The sequence below is a fragment of the Ruditapes philippinarum genome, unplaced genomic scaffold (genome assembly GCF_026571515.1).
Source record: "Ruditapes philippinarum isolate M1 unplaced genomic scaffold, ASM2657151v2 ctg552_1_1_1_1, whole genome shotgun sequence".
In the NCBI taxonomy this organism is placed as follows: Eukaryota; Metazoa; Mollusca; class Bivalvia; order Venerida; family Veneridae; genus Ruditapes; species Ruditapes philippinarum.
This window is the reverse complement of record NW_026864408.1, coordinates 80485-103130: the sequence shown is the minus strand read 5'-3', so window position 1 is coordinate 103130 and position 22646 is coordinate 80485. Positions and strand designations below refer to the sequence as shown.

General features: G+C 33.9%; 1 protein-coding gene across 1 annotated transcript in view; it reads left to right on the top strand.

Moving 5' to 3' along the window:
* Positions 1–22646, top strand: part of LOC132725469 (large neutral amino acids transporter small subunit 2-like) — a 39709-nt gene continuing 17063 nt past the window's right edge. Inside the window, exons 1-3 of the mRNA XM_060710602.1 lie at positions 1–272; positions 14304–14462; positions 19880–20015. Of these exons, the coding sequence (XP_060566585.1) occupies positions 78–272; positions 14304–14462; positions 19880–20015 (490 nt within the window). The 5' untranslated portion in view covers positions 1–77. The remainder of the gene's footprint in view (positions 273–14303; positions 14463–19879; positions 20016–22646) is intronic.

The following is a 22646-nucleotide window of genomic DNA, read 5'->3' as shown; positions in this document are numbered from 1 at the left end:
ACCAAAACAACGTGCATGTGTTTTCAGTCAGTAGTTCCACAGATTTCGAACCAGTTAGCGGTTCATCACACGACAAAATGACTTCGACAGAAGTTAAAAATCGAAACAGTAGTGGACATGATTCTTCAGAGACTCCAAGCGATGACCAGGATGGGACAGTGAAATTAAAACGGACCATAACGCTGTTCAACGGGGTTGGAATCATAGTTGGGTCTATAATTGGATCTGGGATTTTTGTCTCACCCAGGGGGGTGTTGGAAGGAGCCGGTTCTGTAAGTTGTTGTTTTTTATGTTTATTCAGAATTAAATGTATGTAGAAAAAATAACAGGTAGCAGATTTATATGTCTAATGAAATGATATTTATGTCAACTTCCTTGAATTTGAATGACACATCTTTTAGTATTGTTTACATTTATTTTAAGTATTGATAAGTGTTTTATAAATTATAGTCTATTGTAACATCAGGTAATAATTGCTAAATTTGTTAGTGGCGCAGGTGTTTGCCCTTTCAGCTGCTAACTATAAAGGTGTTGTGAAAGGGGCATGGGAAATATACACTGTACTTGTAACTTTTATTGTTAAAAATTTGATGATGCAATATTTAGTTTCTTTGTAACTATAAATAAGGCTGAAGCAGATCTTTCATTAATTATTAAGTCTGCATAAATTCACACCTTATTGAATATTAATGTATATGTTTAAAATCTGTGTAAGATATATCAGTTATTATTTTGGAGATAACTTTATTCTACATCCTAAATTATTCAATTTTTAGAAAACTAATTCTCTTCCAGAATAGTTTATGTGAGAAAATTTAGTTGACAATTAAACAGCAAAAACTAACATTTTTTTCATGATTAAATAACTTTCCACATACCACATAAATTTGCAGTAAATACAATTAAATTCATCTAGAAAAAGAATAAAGTATCAGTCTCTTTACTTGAAATGCATTCAAAATGCATTTGCCACATAGCCGTTTTAGACCTACTAGGGTTTTGACCATGTTTCTACATATGACACCAATGGCCAGTTCCGGTTAGTTTCATGGTGAGGATTACATTATATTGATATGGAAATGTTGTAAATGTTGCAAGAAGTTGTTTTACAATAAAGCTCTAAAAATATTGATATAAATTACTAATTAAACCAACTATTCTTAAGTTGGAAATTTATCATCAACCATTTTATTATAATTTTTATATTAACTGAAGTTGATTTTTGTCTATATGACAAAGTCCTGTTAAGTTTATTCTGGTTCCCATAGTATGAAATGTGTGCAGTGATAGAAATGATCATGACCTAACCTTACAAGAAACATTAAACAAATGTATCAAGCATAATTTGTAGAAGGTTACCAGTTACCCATGCATTAAGAAAAGTAAATTATATATGTAACTGCCTCAGAATTTGTTGTTCTAAATAAGCATACCGTATTTAAAAGATAACCTTGTTTATGTTTGAAACCGGATTCTGTTTTTCGAGAATTCAGGTTATATAACAGGATATTGTAAATTTGTTCACTGTTCAGTTTTATTACAAGTCTTTTTTTTTTGGGGGGGGGGGGGGGGGTGAAAACTCTGTAAATGTACAAAATTTAATGTACATAGTGTCTGAAAAAATGTCAAATTCAACAGTTCAACATTAATATGAAAACACAACTCATAACTAACAATTAACAAAAGAATTTATGAAGAAAGTAAAGCCTTGACACAACCTACATGTCAAAGCTAAAAAGGAAGATAAATCGTATTGTCTACTGAGTCTACCATTGAATTAATTAATGATTATTATGGTCACTTAAAATATTTGCCCTCCCCCAACACTTTTTGCATGTCATATTTCTTAGGTCATTAACTACATTTTATGGGGCGTACCTGGCCAAGTGGTTATGGTCGGTGACTTCAAACTACTTGCCCTTTACCGCTGTGGGTTCAAATGGCTGCCAGGGATTTTAGATTCTTTCATGTGTGGGACCTATCCAGCCAGCTTACGAAACATTGGTGGTTCTACTCAAGTCCCCGCTTGTGCCTGAAATAATGCACAGAAGGGCACTTGGGGCCTGCCTCAACCAGTAAAGCTGAAAATTTGCTGTATGAACTCTACTATGTTGGTGCGACGTAAAATCAACTCCATTTTTTTTTGGTGAAAATTTTTATTTTTTTGTGTTGTAAAATTTTGCACTTTACAAAGTTATGTCTATTAAAAATTACAATATAATTATTACAAAAGTATGCCAGTGTTACTTGATACTATATATTATTCAAATGCCAGTACAGGGTGTAACACTACATAAATCATGCAAATTCTTGTTGTTATAATTTTACTTTACAAGACAGTTGTCATCTATTACTCCTAACATATCTAGACTAAAGTTTGTCTAGATTGTATGTAAATAATTAGTAAAAGAAAAGATATAAAAGTAAATATAAAGCCATATTTTAGGATGAAAATAGTATCAAACAGTAAACAATATGCAAATTTAGTAACTGTAATTGGTCAGGTAATTGGTCATGTAACTGCGTATTATTTTGTAACAGCAGCAAAGATTAACTGCATGTGACAGCTTAGTTTCAACTTCAAAATTATATGAAATTAGCAAAGTTTTAGGTCACGCGACAGCTTAGTAAGTTCTAACCTCAGCAAAGTTCTTAGGTCATAATTCTGACAGGCACATTATGCACCTATTACTTCAACCCCAATAAAGTTGTGTGTCGGATTAGCTCTCGGCAAACTAATTTCTCAAATCCCAAATTGCCATAAACCATGGTTTTTTTTTTTCAATTAATTTAAGTTGTTTTGTATTTTTTCCCTTACCTGATGGTAGGAATACTTATATCATAGATATACCGGGTGTTATATTTTATGATTAATATTGATTACTTATGAATATTTGCGGTGGGTCTTCTGTGGCCATGCATATTTCATGGCATATCTGCCTTTAACTGCCGAGCCAAACAGAATCAAATGGATATGTTAAATGTAGAATCATGATGCTTTATTATGATTGTTTTTTTGTCTTTCTAAAAAATACTGTTGTGTTGGCATTAATATTTTATTTTTGTTTTTTGTTACTTTAACTGCATACTAAGTCAACTTTGATCTTTCTCTATGAAGCATAGAAAGAAAAAATTCCTGGCATTGCCCAGTAATATTTTGACAAAATGCTGATAAAGTAGGTATCACTACAGTCATGTTTTTACTGTTTATATGATTGTTTTTCTTTCAAGTTACCTTTGTAATATTTGCCAGAAATTTGGTTTGTAATGTCATGGAAGAATGAAAATTGATGGGTCATTAATTTTCCTTTGGCTTGTTGAAGCTTTTTGGGTTCATTTAGCAGAACATATATTTGCACTCATTTAACCTTTGAACCTCTGATTTCAGAGAATCTTAAGTGCTTTGTTAACACATTTTTGGTGGATGTGGCATTTGTGTGTGTTCTTCACAATATAAGTATGAAGCCATTTTTTACGTCCTAAAAGATTATATGTCCATAACTAAGATAGGCATATTCCATATGAGGGAACAATGAAGAATGACAAATGATGTAGATAGCTATGATGATAAAAATGTAGTCGAGAGCATCCGTCTATAATATTTTTTATCCATCTGATTACTAGTAACTACTGTAAATCCGGTATTTTTCGCGATGTTTTAATTTTCGCTATTATTCGCGAATCGGCCGCGTCGCGAATTCATGATGCCGCGTAAATTTTATAACATAACATACATTATAAAAAATAAATCTGATGACACTTTTTTCGAATTGTGATCATATTTTATAATGAATACAATAACTGAATGCAAATAATTAATATGTGCAATGTTTTATTTACATAATAATAAAGATTTGAAGGTTAAAGATTTTTCCCATTCCATTTTCCTCATGAATGCATGCATGTAAAACACAAAAAGAGACAATATCCACAAATTTTGCACTTTACAGACAAATGTGAACACAAATTGTTTAGATAGATTTACGGTAAAACAGTGATCAACGGACAATTTTCACACGGTATATTAAGAATTATAACAAGTATATAACACCTTCTTACAAACATTTAACGTTTTATCAAACACGCTATTTGCAAACAAAAAACAAATTTGACAAATGATTAGAAAATCCGTTCATAATAAGTCAATTACCTGTATGTAGGTACATTTTGCATATAAAATAAATAAATAAAAACTGTTTATTATTAACACCATTAACATTTACCTTGCATAAGAGCGACATAGTATAGGAATTAACTTCAATCTACTCTTGTTATATTGCGGAAATGAATTCCAAATAATCGCGAATATAAATTTCTGTCCCTGCCATCGCGAATTCATGAATACGCGAAATAATCCGGGGGTGGGGTTTTCGCGAAATAAAGATCACGCGAATATAAAGTGATTTACAGTAGTATGGTCACTAGTAATTTGAATCTGACCAATGGCGAAGGCCGCTCCTAGATATGCTGCCTGGTCTTCTTTTGAAATTTTATGGCCATAATGTTTGTGTGTCATGTTCAAGTCCTGGCTGGACAAGATGTGAGCTTCTTTTTTTTCTCTGGTCGAATTATGTCAGCGAGCAGTTTTGAATCGACCTCGTAAACTGTTTTAGAAAGTAGAACATTACGACATGATGTTAAAGCGTATATGTACTTGTGTAGTCATGATGTATTTAGTCTGTGCAAATCATACCGACATGTTCGTAATGCAGTCTTTTCCTTTGATGTGCGGAACGTATGACATGTTGCAATATTGCATCATGTCTTTTGGACCATACATCAAACATGAAAACCATGTTCGGAACGTTATAATGTTTTCTCTGCAATAATTTATGATCGCGCGATAAAGCAAATTTTGTTGTTTCTTACCTACTATACAGGTAGCTAATTGTTATGTTTTATACGTATTTAGTCTACATAAATGTTTGTTATCCTCATGTAAAGCATTAGTTTTTATATGCAAAATAATTTTATACCAGGTTACACCTGCATTTTTGGTACTTTCTTATATTTATAATGGTTATTATAATCAAGGAAAGAATATAGATGAAACAGAAAGTAAATTTTATGGTTGAGCGTCTGATACAATTAATCGCGAGGGCGTTTGATTGGACCTGTTCAGTAAGAATAACTAATCAAAGAAAACCACATCAGTCATCTTGGTAATGAAATTATGTAGAATTATACTGTTTTGCACCAGTGACATCAGTCTTTGATGACTGTTTAATATAAAAGAAAAAAGTTCACATAAAATTGTACCGCACTTTGTTATGCTTTAACTTCCACAAAATTATGCTTTTGTTAATAGTCTTGTTCCATAGTTATCTAATCAGTGTCCAAATACCTTTAAAATGAGTTGTGTTTGAGAATTTTTGTATTGCGTTGTATTAGATGTTGCCAAACTGAGCCGTTCCATCAGTGTGGTTGTGTAGAAAAACGAATCATATATCCAATAAAGATGTGTATAATTATCGCCTATACTTATAGTATACTCAACATGCAACATTCAATTTATGATTTTAATTAAGACCCTAGGCAAATAATTGGTAGAGATGAAACTTAAATTTCCTTGTTAGCATTAGCTAATAGTACATAAAAATAAAAGTACATTCAGGTCTGGCATAAAAATTTGAATTTTAGATACTTTAGTTATATGCTTTTGTTTCAGTGCTAAGAAAAATTTAAGGCAATCTGTAACACAGAAAGGAGTCTTAATTTATGAGTTAAGTGATACAAAAAAATAATCTGTAAAATCATAAAAGTAGTTCTTGGAAAATGATTTGTTAATTCCCTGCACTAAGTACTTGAGTCAAAAAAAAAACTTTTCATCATCAGCTTATTATATAGTAAAGAGGTTGTTATAATCGTAATTAAGAACTTGATTCATTCTTTTACAAAAAAAAACAACAACAAATTATTTAACCAAGTAAACAAATTTCAAAGTAGATTTTTGTCAAAATTCAGAATTTGTTCTGAATGTAAGACTGTGTGCTATTGGCCGCTTGTAGCCTACTTGTTTTATTTATAATATTGTTTTGAGTATCTGCCAAGAGTCCACTGTTTCAAAACTTTTGTGGGTCATGTCGGAAGATTTAGATTAAAATTCAGATTAATATTATTTTACGTAGGTCTTTATTGCTGCAAGATTTATACATATTTAACATGTTATTTTAATCAGTTTACATTACTCCAAGGTTGGACTCCACTGATTCTTAAACAAAAAAGTTCATGACCAAAATTTAATTTTTTTTTAAATTTTACTTTAATTTTACTTTTTAGAAGCCAGCTTCAAGTTTACAAAAATCTGTAAATCTGTAATACTTATAAGTTGAAAACATAAATCTGTAATACTTCAAATAAAGAACATTTTTTTGTGAAAAATGGTACATCTTATTGACATTTTGTTATATAAAAACTGAAAAGAGCATTCAAAAAGTTTGTGACTAAATCTTAACACTTAGACTATTGGTGACCATACTTGTATTATAAGTGCGAGCCAAGAATCAGCCACCACATCCTTGCAGTCTAAACAAAGTCTGCATTGTTCGCTGCTCCCTACATATTTTGAGATTTTCCCGGAAAAGTTTTGTTTCACAATGGTTCATTTAAGATATTTTGAATGGTAAGGGATTTGTTTATTGCTAAATTATCGTCATCGTTTATTACCTAAAATACATTTGTATTTCTTGGTATGGTCACTTAGTGTAGACTTCTACTTCCTGGAAGCACTTTAAGTGACTATGTTAAATTTGTTATTTGTAGGTAAATCGTTTCTTGCATATCAGACTGGCGTTTCCGTTAGTTTTACCCATGCCGGAAATTTCATCTGGCATGGGGGGTTCCAGATGAGTCGCGTGCTGTACAATGGCACGATAAATATGACGTCATTTTACCGTTATGAATGATTTTGTAATTCATACGCTGTTGAATGAAAGTAGTTATACGGTTGTAATGATATAAATTTTCATTGAAAATAAAGATAAAGAATTTAAAATATACATGTAATGGAATATGCTAGAATATGCAAGAAAAAATATCTGACATATGTTTGCGGTTCGGATCGTAATATCCGTCCCTCGGTCACCCGCCCATGGGCGGGTCACCTCGGGACGGATATTCCGATCCGAACCGCAAAATATGACAGATATTATTATTCATATAATTTTCAAATCTAAAGAATTAAGATGGAAGATGAAATTTGCCATGGATGGAAAACTTAAACAATAAAGAAACCTCTCGATACCCCTAATCTACTGTCCACTCTGAGCCTCTCTATATGTAAATTAGTAAGGTGGACACGATCTTCTATTTTTAGAAACCAAAGTCACTCCATACTATAAATAGCTCTCGGGATGCAATGTTGAAGAGGACTTAAACAGTACACAGAACTGATGTACTTTTTCAAGATGAAATTACTGGAACACTTACTGGTAGTTTAAAATAACACAGGATTGTTTTTCCTACGAAAAAAATAAAAATCTAAAGGCTGCTTTAATAATGTACTGTTAGTTTTAGAATTTGTGGTTTGTATTTTTCTATTAACCAATCAGATTGTCGGACAGCTTGAACAACAGTTCATATCCTCCTTTTTTTTGGAAATGTTTTTTTTTTCTTGGAAGCAAAGTGACTCATTATTTGCCTCTCTTGTTTTTGTGATGCACATTAGCACAAGTGTGTGATGCAATGTTACATCATCATCAGTTCCTGGTACTCGGTTTTGAAGAGGCGTGCAAATCAATGAAACATTGTTGTACATTAAAATCTATTTTTGAAAAAGATCAATATACATGAATAAATAGAGTTGGAGAATTAAAAGCGGAGAATTAAAAGCGGCTTTATTTGTTAATCTGTACTTGTCCGCCTGACCAAGCTTTAAATAAAAAGACACATATAGCTACCACGGTCTCGCCTTCGGGATATTTGTATAGTTTGGTAATGTGCACCGGAAGGGAAACTTTGTCCTATCTAAATATTATGTTTTTTTTCAAAATGAATTCAGAAGAAACAAAACAATTGATCCATTCAATGTCTTGATGGACGGATAAAAAAATTGTTATGAATTCAAATGTAGCGGACTTGAAATGTTGACATTTTTTTTGACTATTCAATTAAGCCCTCAGATTTTAAGCTTTATTATTATATACACTTCAATGCAACACTTTCGTACATTGTTATTAAAGTTTGTTGAGGTCAGGCTTTGTGCTGTTCAATTCATTTATATGTTCGTTACTCTTGCCATACTGAATTTGTATGATGAATATGAATTGATTTAGCTCTTGTATTGCTGATTGCAACTGATTTATAGGACCCACTGTTGTGACCAGTACAGACCATGAGCGTCCACAGGTACATCTGTGCCGTCTGATCATAATGTCTGCATAGTTCCCTAAGGCTATTCAATCTGTAAATTTTTAGAAATTTTCATAGAATTGCATTTTGCAAAAATGCAATTGCTTTTACATGTTTATTAAACTCTGATAGTTATGGCTTATTTAAAGGCACATTATACCTCAAAAATCCATATTTTTGTAATTCTTTAGAAATGTCAAACATGTGTTTAATAAATGTAATCTCTTAATAATCGATTAAGAGCATATATAGATGTTAAACAACTGAAGAAAGTTTAGCTGAATGGGTAGTAATTTATGGTAAAGGTAGCAAAATGTAAACAAAGTAGTATTTTAACTTCCATACAAATAATACTCATTCACTTATGAATATACCCATTGCCAACAGAGCAAAATAAGTAAAAGATAGTTCATCTATATGTCAATTGAGTATTTTTTTGAAAACTGTAGCAAGATACCTGAAAAATAGCAAGTTTATGAAATAAAATGATAGCATTTCTTAGGGATGGGCCTTTAACAAAATATAAATTATACTTTACATACCATGTAAGATTATAAAAAAATACACATGGTGGTGCAAGTAATTTGTGACATATGGTATTCATTAAACATGAACTTTTACCCATAAAATATGAAATAAATCATACATTAATGTTAGTTTATGTTATCTGAGGTATTTAACACCTATTAGTAACAAGTCATCAATGAACTTTTAAGCTTTGTGCGCAATGTTTTTATTGTCTGTGGATTATAAAATAAAGAAAGTAGAATGAGCTTCGGCACTCACAGCATTCTTTCTGTTGCTATGTTACGTAACATGATTAAAAAACACGTAGGAAAAAAAAAAAGATTCTGTATTAAATAGGGGAACCTGGTGACCTGCAGTGGTTAAGATACGGCATTGCTAAATCCTCGCAACCTAGGGATTATGGGTTTGAGCCAAACTCGGGGACACCACCATGATTGTATATTTGTTTATATTATGCCAGTACTGATTATAGATTCCTGGAAGATGTGGCTTTAGTTGAAGCTTTTAGTTGAGCTAAAATACAAATGTAGCTAAAATAAAAACTGATGAAAAGTATGCTATATAGGCATTAAGTTAAACATTTTTGTTGTTTTCCGACTTAAAACTTAAGAAATTTTACTGTGCATATCTGTCCAGTTTTCCCCCTGCAGAGATTTAAATTTGACTTTCTATATTTTTTGTAATGGAAAACAAGTATTCTTTTCTCATGGAAAGTTGGACACTTAACCTTTTCTGAAAAGGTCAAAGCTTAACTTTGACAAAGTGACAACATCTGTATTGATATTTAGAACAAAAGCAGATTGTCATTTGATTACAATGATATAATAATTACAAAATGCATGGTGTTGTAGAAGGGACTGGGAGTGTCTGTGCATGAAATAGAAGGAGTGTACTCAAGAGAAAGCCTCCATTTATTCTGATATATTAATGTCGGCTTTTTTTAGCATTAATGAAATGCATTAGTTCCGAAATAGCCGTCTCGGCTATATATATGCAAATGGTGTTGTTTCCTTTTAATACGGGGATTATTCTTTCATTCTATGAATCTATCTGAATCATTGATTGTTTTAGGAAAACAGTCTTAGTTTATCATTTCAAGTTCTGGAATTTTTGTTGGTTATATGGCATGATATTTCATGTTTGAAATTTTTATGTTGGTTATGTGGCATAATGAGCTTTCATGTTCCAGTAATTTATCTTGGTTATATGGCATGAACTTTCATGTTCTTGAATTTTTGTTGACTATATGACATAAACCTCTAGAATTATTATTGGTTATATGGCATGGATCTTCTTATTCTAGAATTATTGTTGGTTATATGGCATGGATATTCATGTTCTAGATTTTTTGTTGATTATATGGCATAAAATTTCATGTTCTGGAATTTATATTTTAAATTTATAAAAATATCACTATATATGTACATATTTTTGATTTATCACTTGAAATAATTATGCATAAAATTTGAAGCATAAAATGTGTTTAATTCTAACTTGAAACAGAAATGATATTATGAAATATGAAGTTATGCATGTTTATGTATTTAAACTATGTACATTATACTGTATATGTATATTATTCAAGATTCTATTGTCATTTTGCTTGAATGCTGTCTATTATTAACAGAGATTTAGACATTAAGATAGAGGGTACTTCAACAGATTGTCCCTGTCATCTGCTATTGTCGTCTTGCTATTGTCTCGTCTGCTTTTGTCAACAGATATTCAATTATAGATATTAGATATTAGGCAATGTTTTGTTTGTCTGGAATAATATTTATTCTGCTGATGGAAGGACAATGAATAATGGCATGCAAGAAATGTTAATTTGGATTGGTTCGGTCAATAGAAAGTCACTTGCCCGTACGAAGCTGGCTTTTAGGAGATAATGTAGCCGGAAGTAATGAACATATAGAAAACAACTTTATAAAAGTATATATGTTTACGAAAGATATGAATATTCATAAAATCCTGCATATAGCCATTAATGAGAATTTTAAAGTGTCGCCTCTTTTGGGGCACGAAAAATTTATAACGCTGTGGAAAGCTTATATTTTAGGTGTTTTGGCCATCAATTAAGTGTTAAATATGTTTATTTGGCACATTGTAATATGTGAAATATAATTATTTTTGAAAAGTGGTGCAAACCCCTTCTGAATGCTAAAACCAAAAGTGCTGCTTGTTATAATAGAGGCAGGCAAACTTGTGCATTTCACCATCTTCAAATTTTAATCTTGATTATCCCCCTTGTTTTTTGAGAACAAACAGATAACACCCAAAAAGGGCTTAAGCCCAGTTGTGATGTACAGACGCTTTGTGATAACGTTTGAATAGGCAAATTGTGCTGTTGCCTTTTTCACTGATAATAAATGTATTGAGCTTTGGGAAAGTATGAGAAATTAAAGTTAGCTACCTCACTATACTCAAAAGGCTTGACAATCAAAGCAATACCCTGTTGGTCCAGTATATTGAATGTTTGTCCTACATTTATAGCATGAATTTATGTTCCTGTAGATGTATACACTAAAGTAAAATGAATGGATTTCCATGTTGATAAATGAGTATTTTATACATAAAGAAAGGTCTCACTTGATGTTTACGAGCCAATGTCCTGAGTACTGCCAAAGTTTACGACCTTTGTGGGAAAGAGAGAGGCATTGTGGGCAGAGAAGTTGAAAAATGTTGTGTCAGGCTAAATTGCTACTTAAACATTGTTGTTTAAATGCTTTAATTGCTACATATCGGACTATTCGACCATAAATCTACTGAAACTTTACTTATACACCTACTCCTTGTAAGAAAGATGTTTGTTGAATGTAAGCTTTTAATGACATAGAGCTTTATTTCCTTCTTAAGAAGTATCAGATTTGGTCCTGTCTGTCTATTTTTGTAACCAAGAAGTTTCAGATTTAAGTTTTGTCTGTCCAAATTGTAGCAAATGCGATCAGTCTCTAATGCCTTGAAGTCAGTATCTCGTTTAAGCCAATATCTTGTAGGAAATTCATACATATTGATAGTATTAACAAGATTTGAGGTTTTATTGATGTACTCCACAAAAGTAATGAAATGAACTTGTTCTCCTTTGAATTTTGACCAGTCCATTATTATACCCCCAAAAACGAAGTTTGGGGGGGTATATAGGAGTCACTCGGTGGTCGGTCGGTCGGTCGGGCGGTCGGTCGGTCGGTCGGTCCAGACTTCCGTTGCATTTTCCTTGTCCGGAGCATAACTTGAAAACTAATAGTTGGAATTCAATATAACTACATACAATGGTCAAGCACATTGAGAGGAAGTGCAGTGCACAAGAACCATAACTCTATCTTGACTAATTACAGAATTATTGCCCTTTGTTACTTTTCCTTGTCCGGGGCATAACTTGAAAACTACTGGTTGGAATTCAAAACAACTTCATACAATTGTCAAACACAATAAGGGGAAGTGCAGTGCACAAGAACCATAACTCTATCTAAAGTAATTACAGAGTTATTGCCCTTTGTTGCTTTTCCATTGCTTTTTTTTGTCCGTTGCATTTTCCTTGTCCGGAGCATAACTTGTAGACTAATTGTTGGAATTCAATATAACAACATACAATGGTCAAGCACATTGAGAGGAAGTGCAGTGCGTAAGAAACATAACTCTATCTTGACTAATTACAGAGTTATTGCCCTTTGTTACTTTTCCTTGTCCGTGGCATAACTTGAAAACTACTGGGTGGAATTCAAAACAAGTTCATACAATTGTCAAACACAATAAGCGGAAGTGCAGTGCACAAGAACCATAACTATATCATAAGTAATTACAGAGTTATTGCCCTTTGTTGCTTTTCCATTGCCTTCTTTTTTTGTCCGGACCATAACTTGAAGACTAATGGTTGGAATTCAATATAACTACATACAATGGTCAAGCACATTGAGAGGAAGTGCAGTGCATAAGAACCATAACTCTATCTAAAGTAATTACAGAGTTATTGCCCTTTATTACTTTTCCATTGCTTTCTTTTGTCCGGACCATAACTTGAAGACTAATTGTTGCAATTCATTATAACTTCATACAATGGTCCAGCACATTGAGAGGAAGTGCAGTGCACAAGAACCATAACTCCATCTTGATTTATTACAGAGTTACTGCCCTTTGTTTCTTTTCCTTGTCCAGAGCATAACTTTAAAACTACTGGTTGGAATTCAAAACAACTTCATACAATGGTCAAGCACAATAAGGGGAAGTGCAGTGCACAAGAACCATAACTCCATCTTGACTAATTACAGAGTTATTGCCCTTTGTTTCTTTTCCATTGCTTTCTTTTGTCCGGACCATAACTTGAAGACTTATTGTTGGAATTCATTATAACTTCATACAATGGTCAAGCACATTGAGAGGAAGTGCTGTGCACAAGAACCATAACTCCATCTTGACTAATTACAGAGTTATTGCCCTTTGTTTCTTTTCCATTGCTTTCTTTTGTCCGGACCATAACTTGAAGACTTATTGTTGGAATTCATTATAACTTCATACAATGGTCAAGCACATTGAGAGGAAGTGCTGTGCATATGAACCATAACTCCATCTTGACTTATTACAGAGTTACTGCCCTTTGTTACTTTTCCTTGTCCACAGCATGACTTGAAAACTACTGGTTGGAATTCAAAACAACTTCATACAATGGTCAAGCACAATAAGGGGAAGTGCAGTGCACAAGAACCATAACTCCATATTGACTAATTACAGAGTTATTGCCCTTTGTTACTTTTCCTTGTCCAGAGCATAACTTGAAAACTAATGTTTGGAATTCAGTACAACTTCATACAGTTGTCAAGGACATTAAAAGGAAATGCAGTGCACAAGAGCCATAACTCCATTTTGACAAAATACAGAGTTACTGCCCTTTGATACTTTTCCTTGTCCGGAGCATAACTTAAAACGTACTGGTTGAAATTCAAAACAACTTCATACAATGGTCAAGCACAATAAGAGGAAGTGCAGTGCACAAGAACTATAACTCTATCTTCAGTATTTATAGAGTTATTGCCCTTTGTTCTTTTTCTTTGTCTTTCTGGACTTATTACATAGTAATTCAATTAAACTTCATCAATGGCCAACCACATTCAAAGGAAATGCAACATATATGAACAACAATTATCTTTAATTGCCCACAACCATTACTCTATGTTTCAATTCTTTTACAAGGTATTCTGTTACTAGTAACATCCTCATTTCCGAAGCAGACTTGTGGGGGTATTAATCACATTTAGTGATAGTTCTAGTTAATTTTAGGGATTGTACAGAATCTACAAAGAGTCGCACTGAAGCCGTGATTGAAGTTCTTTATTTTATGGCAATAGACCTGACAAAGGGTTATACAAGTGAACGAAATCATTTAAGATGTCATATGAGTGAATAATAAATATTTAATGTTTGTGTTATTTCAGGTTGGTGTTGCAATTATCGTGTGGGCAGGTTGCGGGTTGTTGTCACTTATTGGTGCACTGTGTTACGCGGAGCTTGGAACCACAATCACAAGGTCAGGAGGGGATTATGCCTACATTCTTGAAGCCTTTGGACCATGCTTGGCTTTCCTGCAGCTATGGGTAAGTTTGAAATTACCTCAATGGTATTTGTAAGTGACGATCCAGTTGGATCAATCCTCAGGTGTCGGAGGCAAAATTTCTTCATGACAATTGATCTCAGACATTGAGTCAAAGTCATTTTCATGGATTGGTGACAAACAGACGTAACTCCTTCATTATATAATACGAGTTACAGCTGTTTTGCACCAATCCCTCAATTTGTCTCTCACTGCTTATCTGCCGGACACTTGCTAATAAGTTGGTAATGTTATTTGTTGGTTATCCAGGAAAACAAGTCAGGTGGATGGACTACCAAAATATTACTTAAAAAGTATAAACATTCAGCTGTCTGATTTGGTATTGAAAACAATTTTTATACCCCCGCACAACAAAGTTGTAAGGGGGGTATACTGGAATCAGATTGTCCGTCCGGCCGTCTGGCCGTCCGGCGTCCGTCGGTTTTTTCTTGTCCGCCCAATAACTTAAGATTCCTTTGACCCACAGTCTTCATATTTGGCATGGAGGTTAGTCATGATAAGTAGATGACCCCTATCGATTTTGAGGTCACCAGGTCAAAGGTCAAGGTCACAGGGGCCTTGACTTCAAAAAGCTTGTCCGCCCAATAACTTAAGATTCCTTTGACCCACAGTCTTCATATTTGGCATGGAGGTTAGTCATGATAAGTAGATGACCCCTATTGATTTTGAGGTCACCAGGTCAAAGGTCAAGGTCACAGGGGCCTTGACTTCAAAAAGCTTGTCCGCCCAATAACTTAAGATTCCTTTGACCCACAGTCTTCATATTTGGCATGGAGGTTAGTCATGATAAGTAGATGACCCCTATCGATTTTGAGGTCACCAGGTCAAAGGTCAAGGTCACAGGGGCCTTGACTTCAAAAAGCTTGTCCGCCCAATAACTTAAGATTCCTTTGACCCACAGTCTTCATATTTGGCATGGAGGTTAGTCATGATAAGTAGATGACCCCTATCGATTTTGAGGTCAAAGGTCAAGGTCACAGGGGCCTTGACTTCAAAAAGCTTGTCCGCCCAATAACTTAAGATTCCTTTGACCCACAGTCTTCATATTTGGCATGGAGGTTAGTCGTGATTAGTAGATGACCCCTATTGATTTTGAAGTCAAAGGTCAATGTCACAGGGGCCTTGACTTCAAAAAGCTTGTCCGCCCAAAAACTTAAGGTTCCTATGACCCACAGTCTTCATATTTGGCATGGAGGTTAGTCATGATTAGTAAATGATCCGTATTGATTTTGAGGTCACTGGGTCAAAGGTCAAGGTCACAGGGACCTTGTCAAAATAAAGCTTTTCCCCAATGCCTGTCCAGAGTGTATTGATTTTGACATTTGAAGCATGTAGAATACATAACTTAGCAATGCATTGGCTTAGTCACCTCAGATTTGGCAGGGTGGTTGTCCTTGAGTTCTAAATGGCCACTGTTGATTCAGACAAAGTGGTATGCGGGGGTATTCACGCCATGATAGTGGCAGTTCTAGTTATAACTGCAAAACATGAATGTCTTGTATGCCCTAGTCGAAAAACAATATGACCTTGTGAATTTTAATTTTAAAATCTTTGTGCGCTTTAAATAATGTTAGCAGATGGATGTATAACAGCTGTGGATGATACTTAAATGTTATTTTTAGTTTATAGTAGAGTATTCAAATAAAAAAGTTCAGCTCACTTACTATTGCATCACTTGTTTATGTTATGGATGATACTACATTTTATCAACCACTGAAGTTATTTGGGTTCGTGCACACATGGCATAAAGATTGAAACTCGGCAAATGTGGATTTTTCCGGTCTAGGTTATGGCGTACAAACAAACTTTTACTAGATATATTGATACATGTAATTACTGCAACACATTGACCATGCTATTGATAATAGCAGTGCACTGTGAAGTTATAACAGTAATAGTATTTATGTAGCCCAAGATTAGATATGGAAAACTTGTATTTGCTGGCTTCCGGTTAACACCTATTGTATGCAGCCACGATTTCCTGTTCTGTCCAAGACCCATAACTCTAGCATGTACTTTTTCTAAATTATACCCCTTTGGTTAAGAACTAGCATGAAAAATTCATCATTATACAAGCTAAAGGTATTCACTTGAAATATAAACATTAATGTCTTTTGGACTGTAACTGTAAACCACAGACCAAGACCCCTTAACTCTAGCATAAATGTTTACTGAATTATTTTCCCTATCTGGATTTTGTTTACCATCACATTTCAAGAAAAGTCAAGCATGCTGTTTTTGTGACATCTCTTCAGTTGATTTTGTTATCGTCTCTTAAAAATAAAATATTTTTACTGTGAAACAGTATTTATAAACTTGTAATCATTTAATTTCAATATATTATTACTAATAATACCCTGTTGAAACGAAAATCCCCATTATGTTAGTAATCATTATGACATGATTATTATGCCCCCTTTTGAAAAAAAGGGGGTATATTGCTTTGCACTTGTCGGTCCGTCGGTCCGTAGACCAAATGGTTTCCGAGTGATAACTAAAGAACCCTTAGGCCTAGGAACTTCAAACTTGGTATGGTGATTGGTCATGACAAGTAGATGACCCCTATTGATTTTGGGGTCAAGGGGTCAAAGGTCAAGGTCACATTGACCTTGTAAAGCAAAAACGGTTTCCGATCAATAACTAAAGAACCTTAAGGCCTAGGAACTTCAAAACTTGGTATGGTGATTGTCATGATCAGTAGATGACCCCTATTGATTTTGGGGTCAAGGGGTCAAAGGTCAAGGTCACATTGACCTTGTAAGCAAAAACGGTTTCCGATCAATAACTAAAGAACCTAAAGGCCTAGGAACTTCAAACTTGGTAATGGTGATTTTGTCATGATCAGTAGATGACCCCTATTGATTTTGGGTCAAGGGGTCAAAGGTCAAGGTCACATTGACCTTGTAAGCAAAAAACGGTTTCCGATCAATAAGTAAAGAACCTTAAGGCCTAGGAACTTCAAACTTGGTATGGTGATTGGTCATGATCAGTAGATGACCCCTAACAATTTTGGGGTCAAGGGGTCAAAGGTCAAGGTCACATTGACCTCTTGGGTAAAAAAAAACGGTTTCCGATCAATAACAAAAGAACCCTTAGGCCTAGGAACTTCAAACTTGGTATGGTGATTGGTTATGACCAGCAGATTGACCCCTATTTGATTTTGGGGTTTAGTGGTCAAAGGTCAAGGTCACATTGACCTTGTAGGTAAAAACGGTTTCCGATCAATAACGAAAGAACCCTGAGGGCCTAGGGACTTCAAAACTTGATATGGTGATTGGTCATGATCAGTAGAGATGACCCCTATTGATTTTGGAGTTAAGGGGTCAAGGTCAAGGTCTACATTGACCTTGTTAGGTAAAAACGGTTTTGCCGATCATAACGAAAGACCTTAGGCCTAGGGACTACAAACTTGATATGGTGATTGGTCATGATCAGTAGATGACCCCTATTGATTTTGGGGTCAAGGGGTAAAAGGTCAAGGTCACATTGACCTCCCTTAGGTAAAAACAGTTTCGGATCAATAATTAAAGAAACCCTTAGGCCTAGGAACTTCAAAACTTGGGGTATGGTGATTGGTCATGTAGATCAGTAGATGACCCCTATTGGAATTTTGGGGTCAAGGGGTCAAAGGTCAAGGTAACATTGACCTCTTAGGTAAAAAGCAGTTCCGCATCAATAACTAAAGGGGAAACCTTAGGCCGTAGGACTTCGAAACTTGGTGGATGGTATTGGGTCAGTGAGCAGCAGATGACCCCTACTGATTTTGGGGGTTAAGGGGTCAAAGGGAAAGGTCACATTGACCTTGTAGGTAAAAATTGCTTTCCGATCAATAACTTAAGAAACCTTAGGCCTAGGAACTTCAAACTTGGTATGGGGATTTGGTCATGACCAGCAGATGACCTATTGTTTTTAGGGTCAAGGGGTCAAAGGTCATGTAACATTGGACCTTGTAGGTAAAAAAAACGGTTGCCGATCAATTAACTAAAAACGGCTTAGGCCTAGGAACTTTTCAACTTTGTATGATGATTGGGGTGGTGACCATGCAGATGACCCCTATTGAGTTTTGGGGTCAAGGGGTTCAAAGGTCAAGGGTTCACATTGACCTTGTAAGGGGTAAAAACGGTTTCTGATCAATAACTTAAGAACCCTTAGGCCTAGGAACTTCAAACTTGGTATGGTGAATTTTTCAATGACCAGCAGATTTACCCTTTCGATTTTGGGATCAGGGGTCAAAGGTCAAGGTTCACATTGACCTTGTAAGTAAAAACGGTTTGATCAATAACTAAAGAAACACTTCGGCCTAGGAACTTCAAACTTGGCATAGGTGATTTGGTCCCCCATGGATCGAGCAGATGACCCCTATTGATTTTGGGGTCAAAAGGTCAAGGTCACATTGACCTTGTATGTTAAAACGGTTTCGGATCAATATAAAAGAACCTTAGGCCTAGGAAACTTCAAACTTGGCATGGTGATTAGTCATGACCAGCAAATGACCCCTATTGAATTTTGGGGTCAAGGGGTCAAAGGTCAAAGGTCACATTGACCTTGTAAGTAAAAACGGTTTCTGATCAAATTAAGTAAAAACGCTTAGGCCTAGGAACTTCAAACTTTGTATGATGATTTGTCTTGACCAGCAGATGACCCCTATTGGAGTTTTGGTCAAGGGGTCAAAGGTCAAGGTCATGACCAGTAGATACTTGATAACCCTTATTAATTGTTTGATCACAGGGTCAGAAGTCATGCATAATTACCTTATCACATGAATAATTGGCTGCTGATAGGGGGCATACATGTTTTACAAACATATCTTGTTTTAATCTAGCATTTGTGAAATTCTGAATTATAAATATTATGGTCATTTTAATTTCTTCGTTTACTTGGTCTCTTTGTATAGATATATATCAGTCAGAGATTAAGGAGATTAGTTTAATAAAGATCAAATATGTACCAATAACAATATTGTAAGAGATAAATGAAAGGTACTGTGGTTTAAGATTTATAGATCTGTTTAAACATTAAAAAAGAAATGAAAAGAATGAAAAACAACGACAAAAAAAATTAAATCAAAATAATTTGTGCTTCTTGATATGAAGCTTATTAGACCCTTACATATCCAATGCATTATTTTATATTTTATCTATTTTATGATGATGATGATAATGAGTTTAATAAGGATGATTATGATGAGTAGTATGATTAGTATAATGATGATGATGATGATGATAATGATTATGATAATGATTAGTACAATAAGGATTGCTATGGTAATAATGATGATTATGATGATAATAATGATGATGATGAGTTAACAATGTAATAAGGATGATTATGACGAGTAGCATAATTAGTATAATGATGATGATTATGAGAATAATGCTGATGAGTATTTGTGTATTTCAGGTGAATTTGATTATCATTCGGCCGACAGCTCAAGCTATTGTTGCTCTCACTTTTGCTTATTATGCTCTTCAACCATTCTTCCCTTCCTGCGATCCACCAGAGGCCGCCACAAGACTGTTAGCTGCACTATGTATCAGTAAGTACATGTATATCAGGCTTAAAATCAAAGTGATAATAAATCTCAGAGTTCGGTCAAACTTACTTAAACACAAGAAAGATGAATTGTGTAAATTGTATAAAGCTATATATGTTTCGAAATTATTATATGAATTTTGAAAAAAAAAAAATTCCCAGAATACCTGTATGAAAGAAATATGTTTATATATTTCACTAAGTGGAGATGATCCCAATCATGGGCGGAATCATTGCTAAACAGTTAAATTATCCTACTTAAAAGTAATAGCTTAAAAATTTGTTTACGAACAGTTTATTCTGTTTTATGCACAGGATGTTGAGGATTGCAGGGAAATGCATGAAGGCCGAATATCTGATCAAGAGCACTTTTTATAAATCATGATAATGCGAATAAATTTATTGAATCCGATTGGCTTAAACGATTTGTATACTTTGCTGTAAATACCGTGAAGAACCAAATTGCCCGCACAAATAACAATGTATTTCTATATTGTAGACAGTTAACTATCTGCGTGCATAACATTTTTATTGCATTTTGTTTTTATAGTATTTTTCATTATTTCTTTATTCAAATGTCATTACTTCAGAACTCTAATTAAAAGTTACTTGGCAATGATGACTTAACTGGAATTACTTTTTTTGTAATGCAACGTTAGGCATAGCCGCTGATTATGTGTGTCTTTTTACAATGCTTTTTTGCAAACAGTCAAAAGTTGCTGGGTTTCCTTATGAACAATAACAATTTGCTAGAGCCTCTGAGGTCATATTTATCTCATTCAGGCTATATTCTCCCATATATTGCGTCAGCAACGTGTATAAATGATACTATACCAATTTTCAAAATTTCAAGCTTTTGTATGTATCATTGTTTTTATTCTTTCATAAGTACATACAGATCATAACAATTACCAATAATCGTGGCACAGTGCCCTGGATTAAGGCAACTTGTTCAGTTTTGGCAGGGGATAAAGTTTGATGATTTTATCACAAGAAAATATACTAATCAGCATGTCTTTTCACAAAGGTTATTGTCGTTATAGTCCTAATTTATGACAATCTTGATTCCTCGTTAAATGTTGTTTTGTCATCTTTATACATTGTTGGCAATAGGGGAACGATGATAATCATTTTGGAAAAAAACATAAACATTTTTATTCATTGATGGAATATTTTGACAAGTGGGACTATTCAATCTTATCAAGTCTAAACTGTTTAACATAATTTAAATTTAGATTTGTACAGACTGGAAGGTGATATTTTGTTTGTTTGTCTGGTTTACTGTTTCAACTTCCTGTGTAGCAATATATGAAAAGGAAGTTATTCAGAGAAAGAGCACAGTCTACATTATAACACATGATCAATTTTTGAATAAGACTCATGAAAATTTTATGTTCCAACCTTCATTGCACATTATTGCATCATATGATAATGTCATAATTCATAAAGTGACACTTTCCATTTATAAAATAAAAACTATCCAATCAAAACGTTACCCAACCTGAATGCATTCTTCACAAGGCTTTGAATGAAATGAAATAATTGCAAGCATACAATGAGTGCATCAGAAAAACAAATTAGCATAGGTTTTCGATGGAAGTGTTGACAATTAAGCTCTAATTACTAAAAGCCGATCTTTTCACCTTTTCACAAAAGTATACAAGATTGTAAGTTAGGATGAATGGAAGCTGTGTGTCAATGTGAAACATGACAAAGGCATTAAGAGAATTGATTTTTCTGTTATCATTGAAAGTAAGAAACAGATTGATATATATATATACATGTATTATCAGTGGTATATGAATACAACATATGGCCTATGATCTTTAATTATGTGACAAAAGTATATATTTATACATGTAAGTAAAGAAGTGTTATGTGATCATCCAGTATGAAAGAAAGTACACTATATCAGGTATCCTTTTTAAAAAGAATTTAATGAGGGATTCACTAACACTTGTTCAGTAGTCTGACATCTTTTAATTCAGTCCCTGCATTGTCATTTCAACAATGATTATATATAGAGGATATTGAATGAGTGTAAGTTCCATACTGAATTTATTGCACAAGTTGAATAAAATTATATAATTATACAAGCCTCTGTCGAGCCTAATATTATTTTATTCAACAAGTTCAATAAATTCAGTATGGAACTTACAGAAATTTCATATTCTGTTGATCACATACCCAAAATAAGTACCGTTTAAAGTGAAACAAGAGTCATTTTTCACTGACGCGCCTGTAGTATAATGCTAACATTTAGCTTGTCTTTAAGATATATTTGTATAACATTAATGATGTCAAGTCAAAATATATGCACGGCCGTGCAGTACCATTATGGAGTCTCAAAGTCGGCACTGGTGTGTGATAAAAATGCATATCACACAATAAAAGTAAAAGAATAAATTAGCAGTGATGATAACATTTATATGCCATCAGTAATTTACTTCCTTGTGTTGGAGTCTTGCCACCAGTTCAGAGCCAAAGCCTGCCTGCATATCCTTGCAGTGTGACCAGGCTCTATACTGTTGAATGACAAATTTTACATCTCTTGAAATCCCCCAAATTGATTATGGACAGTTCTAAATATAAAAGCTGGACTGACTTGTCTGTATTCATGAAAATATAACCAGCA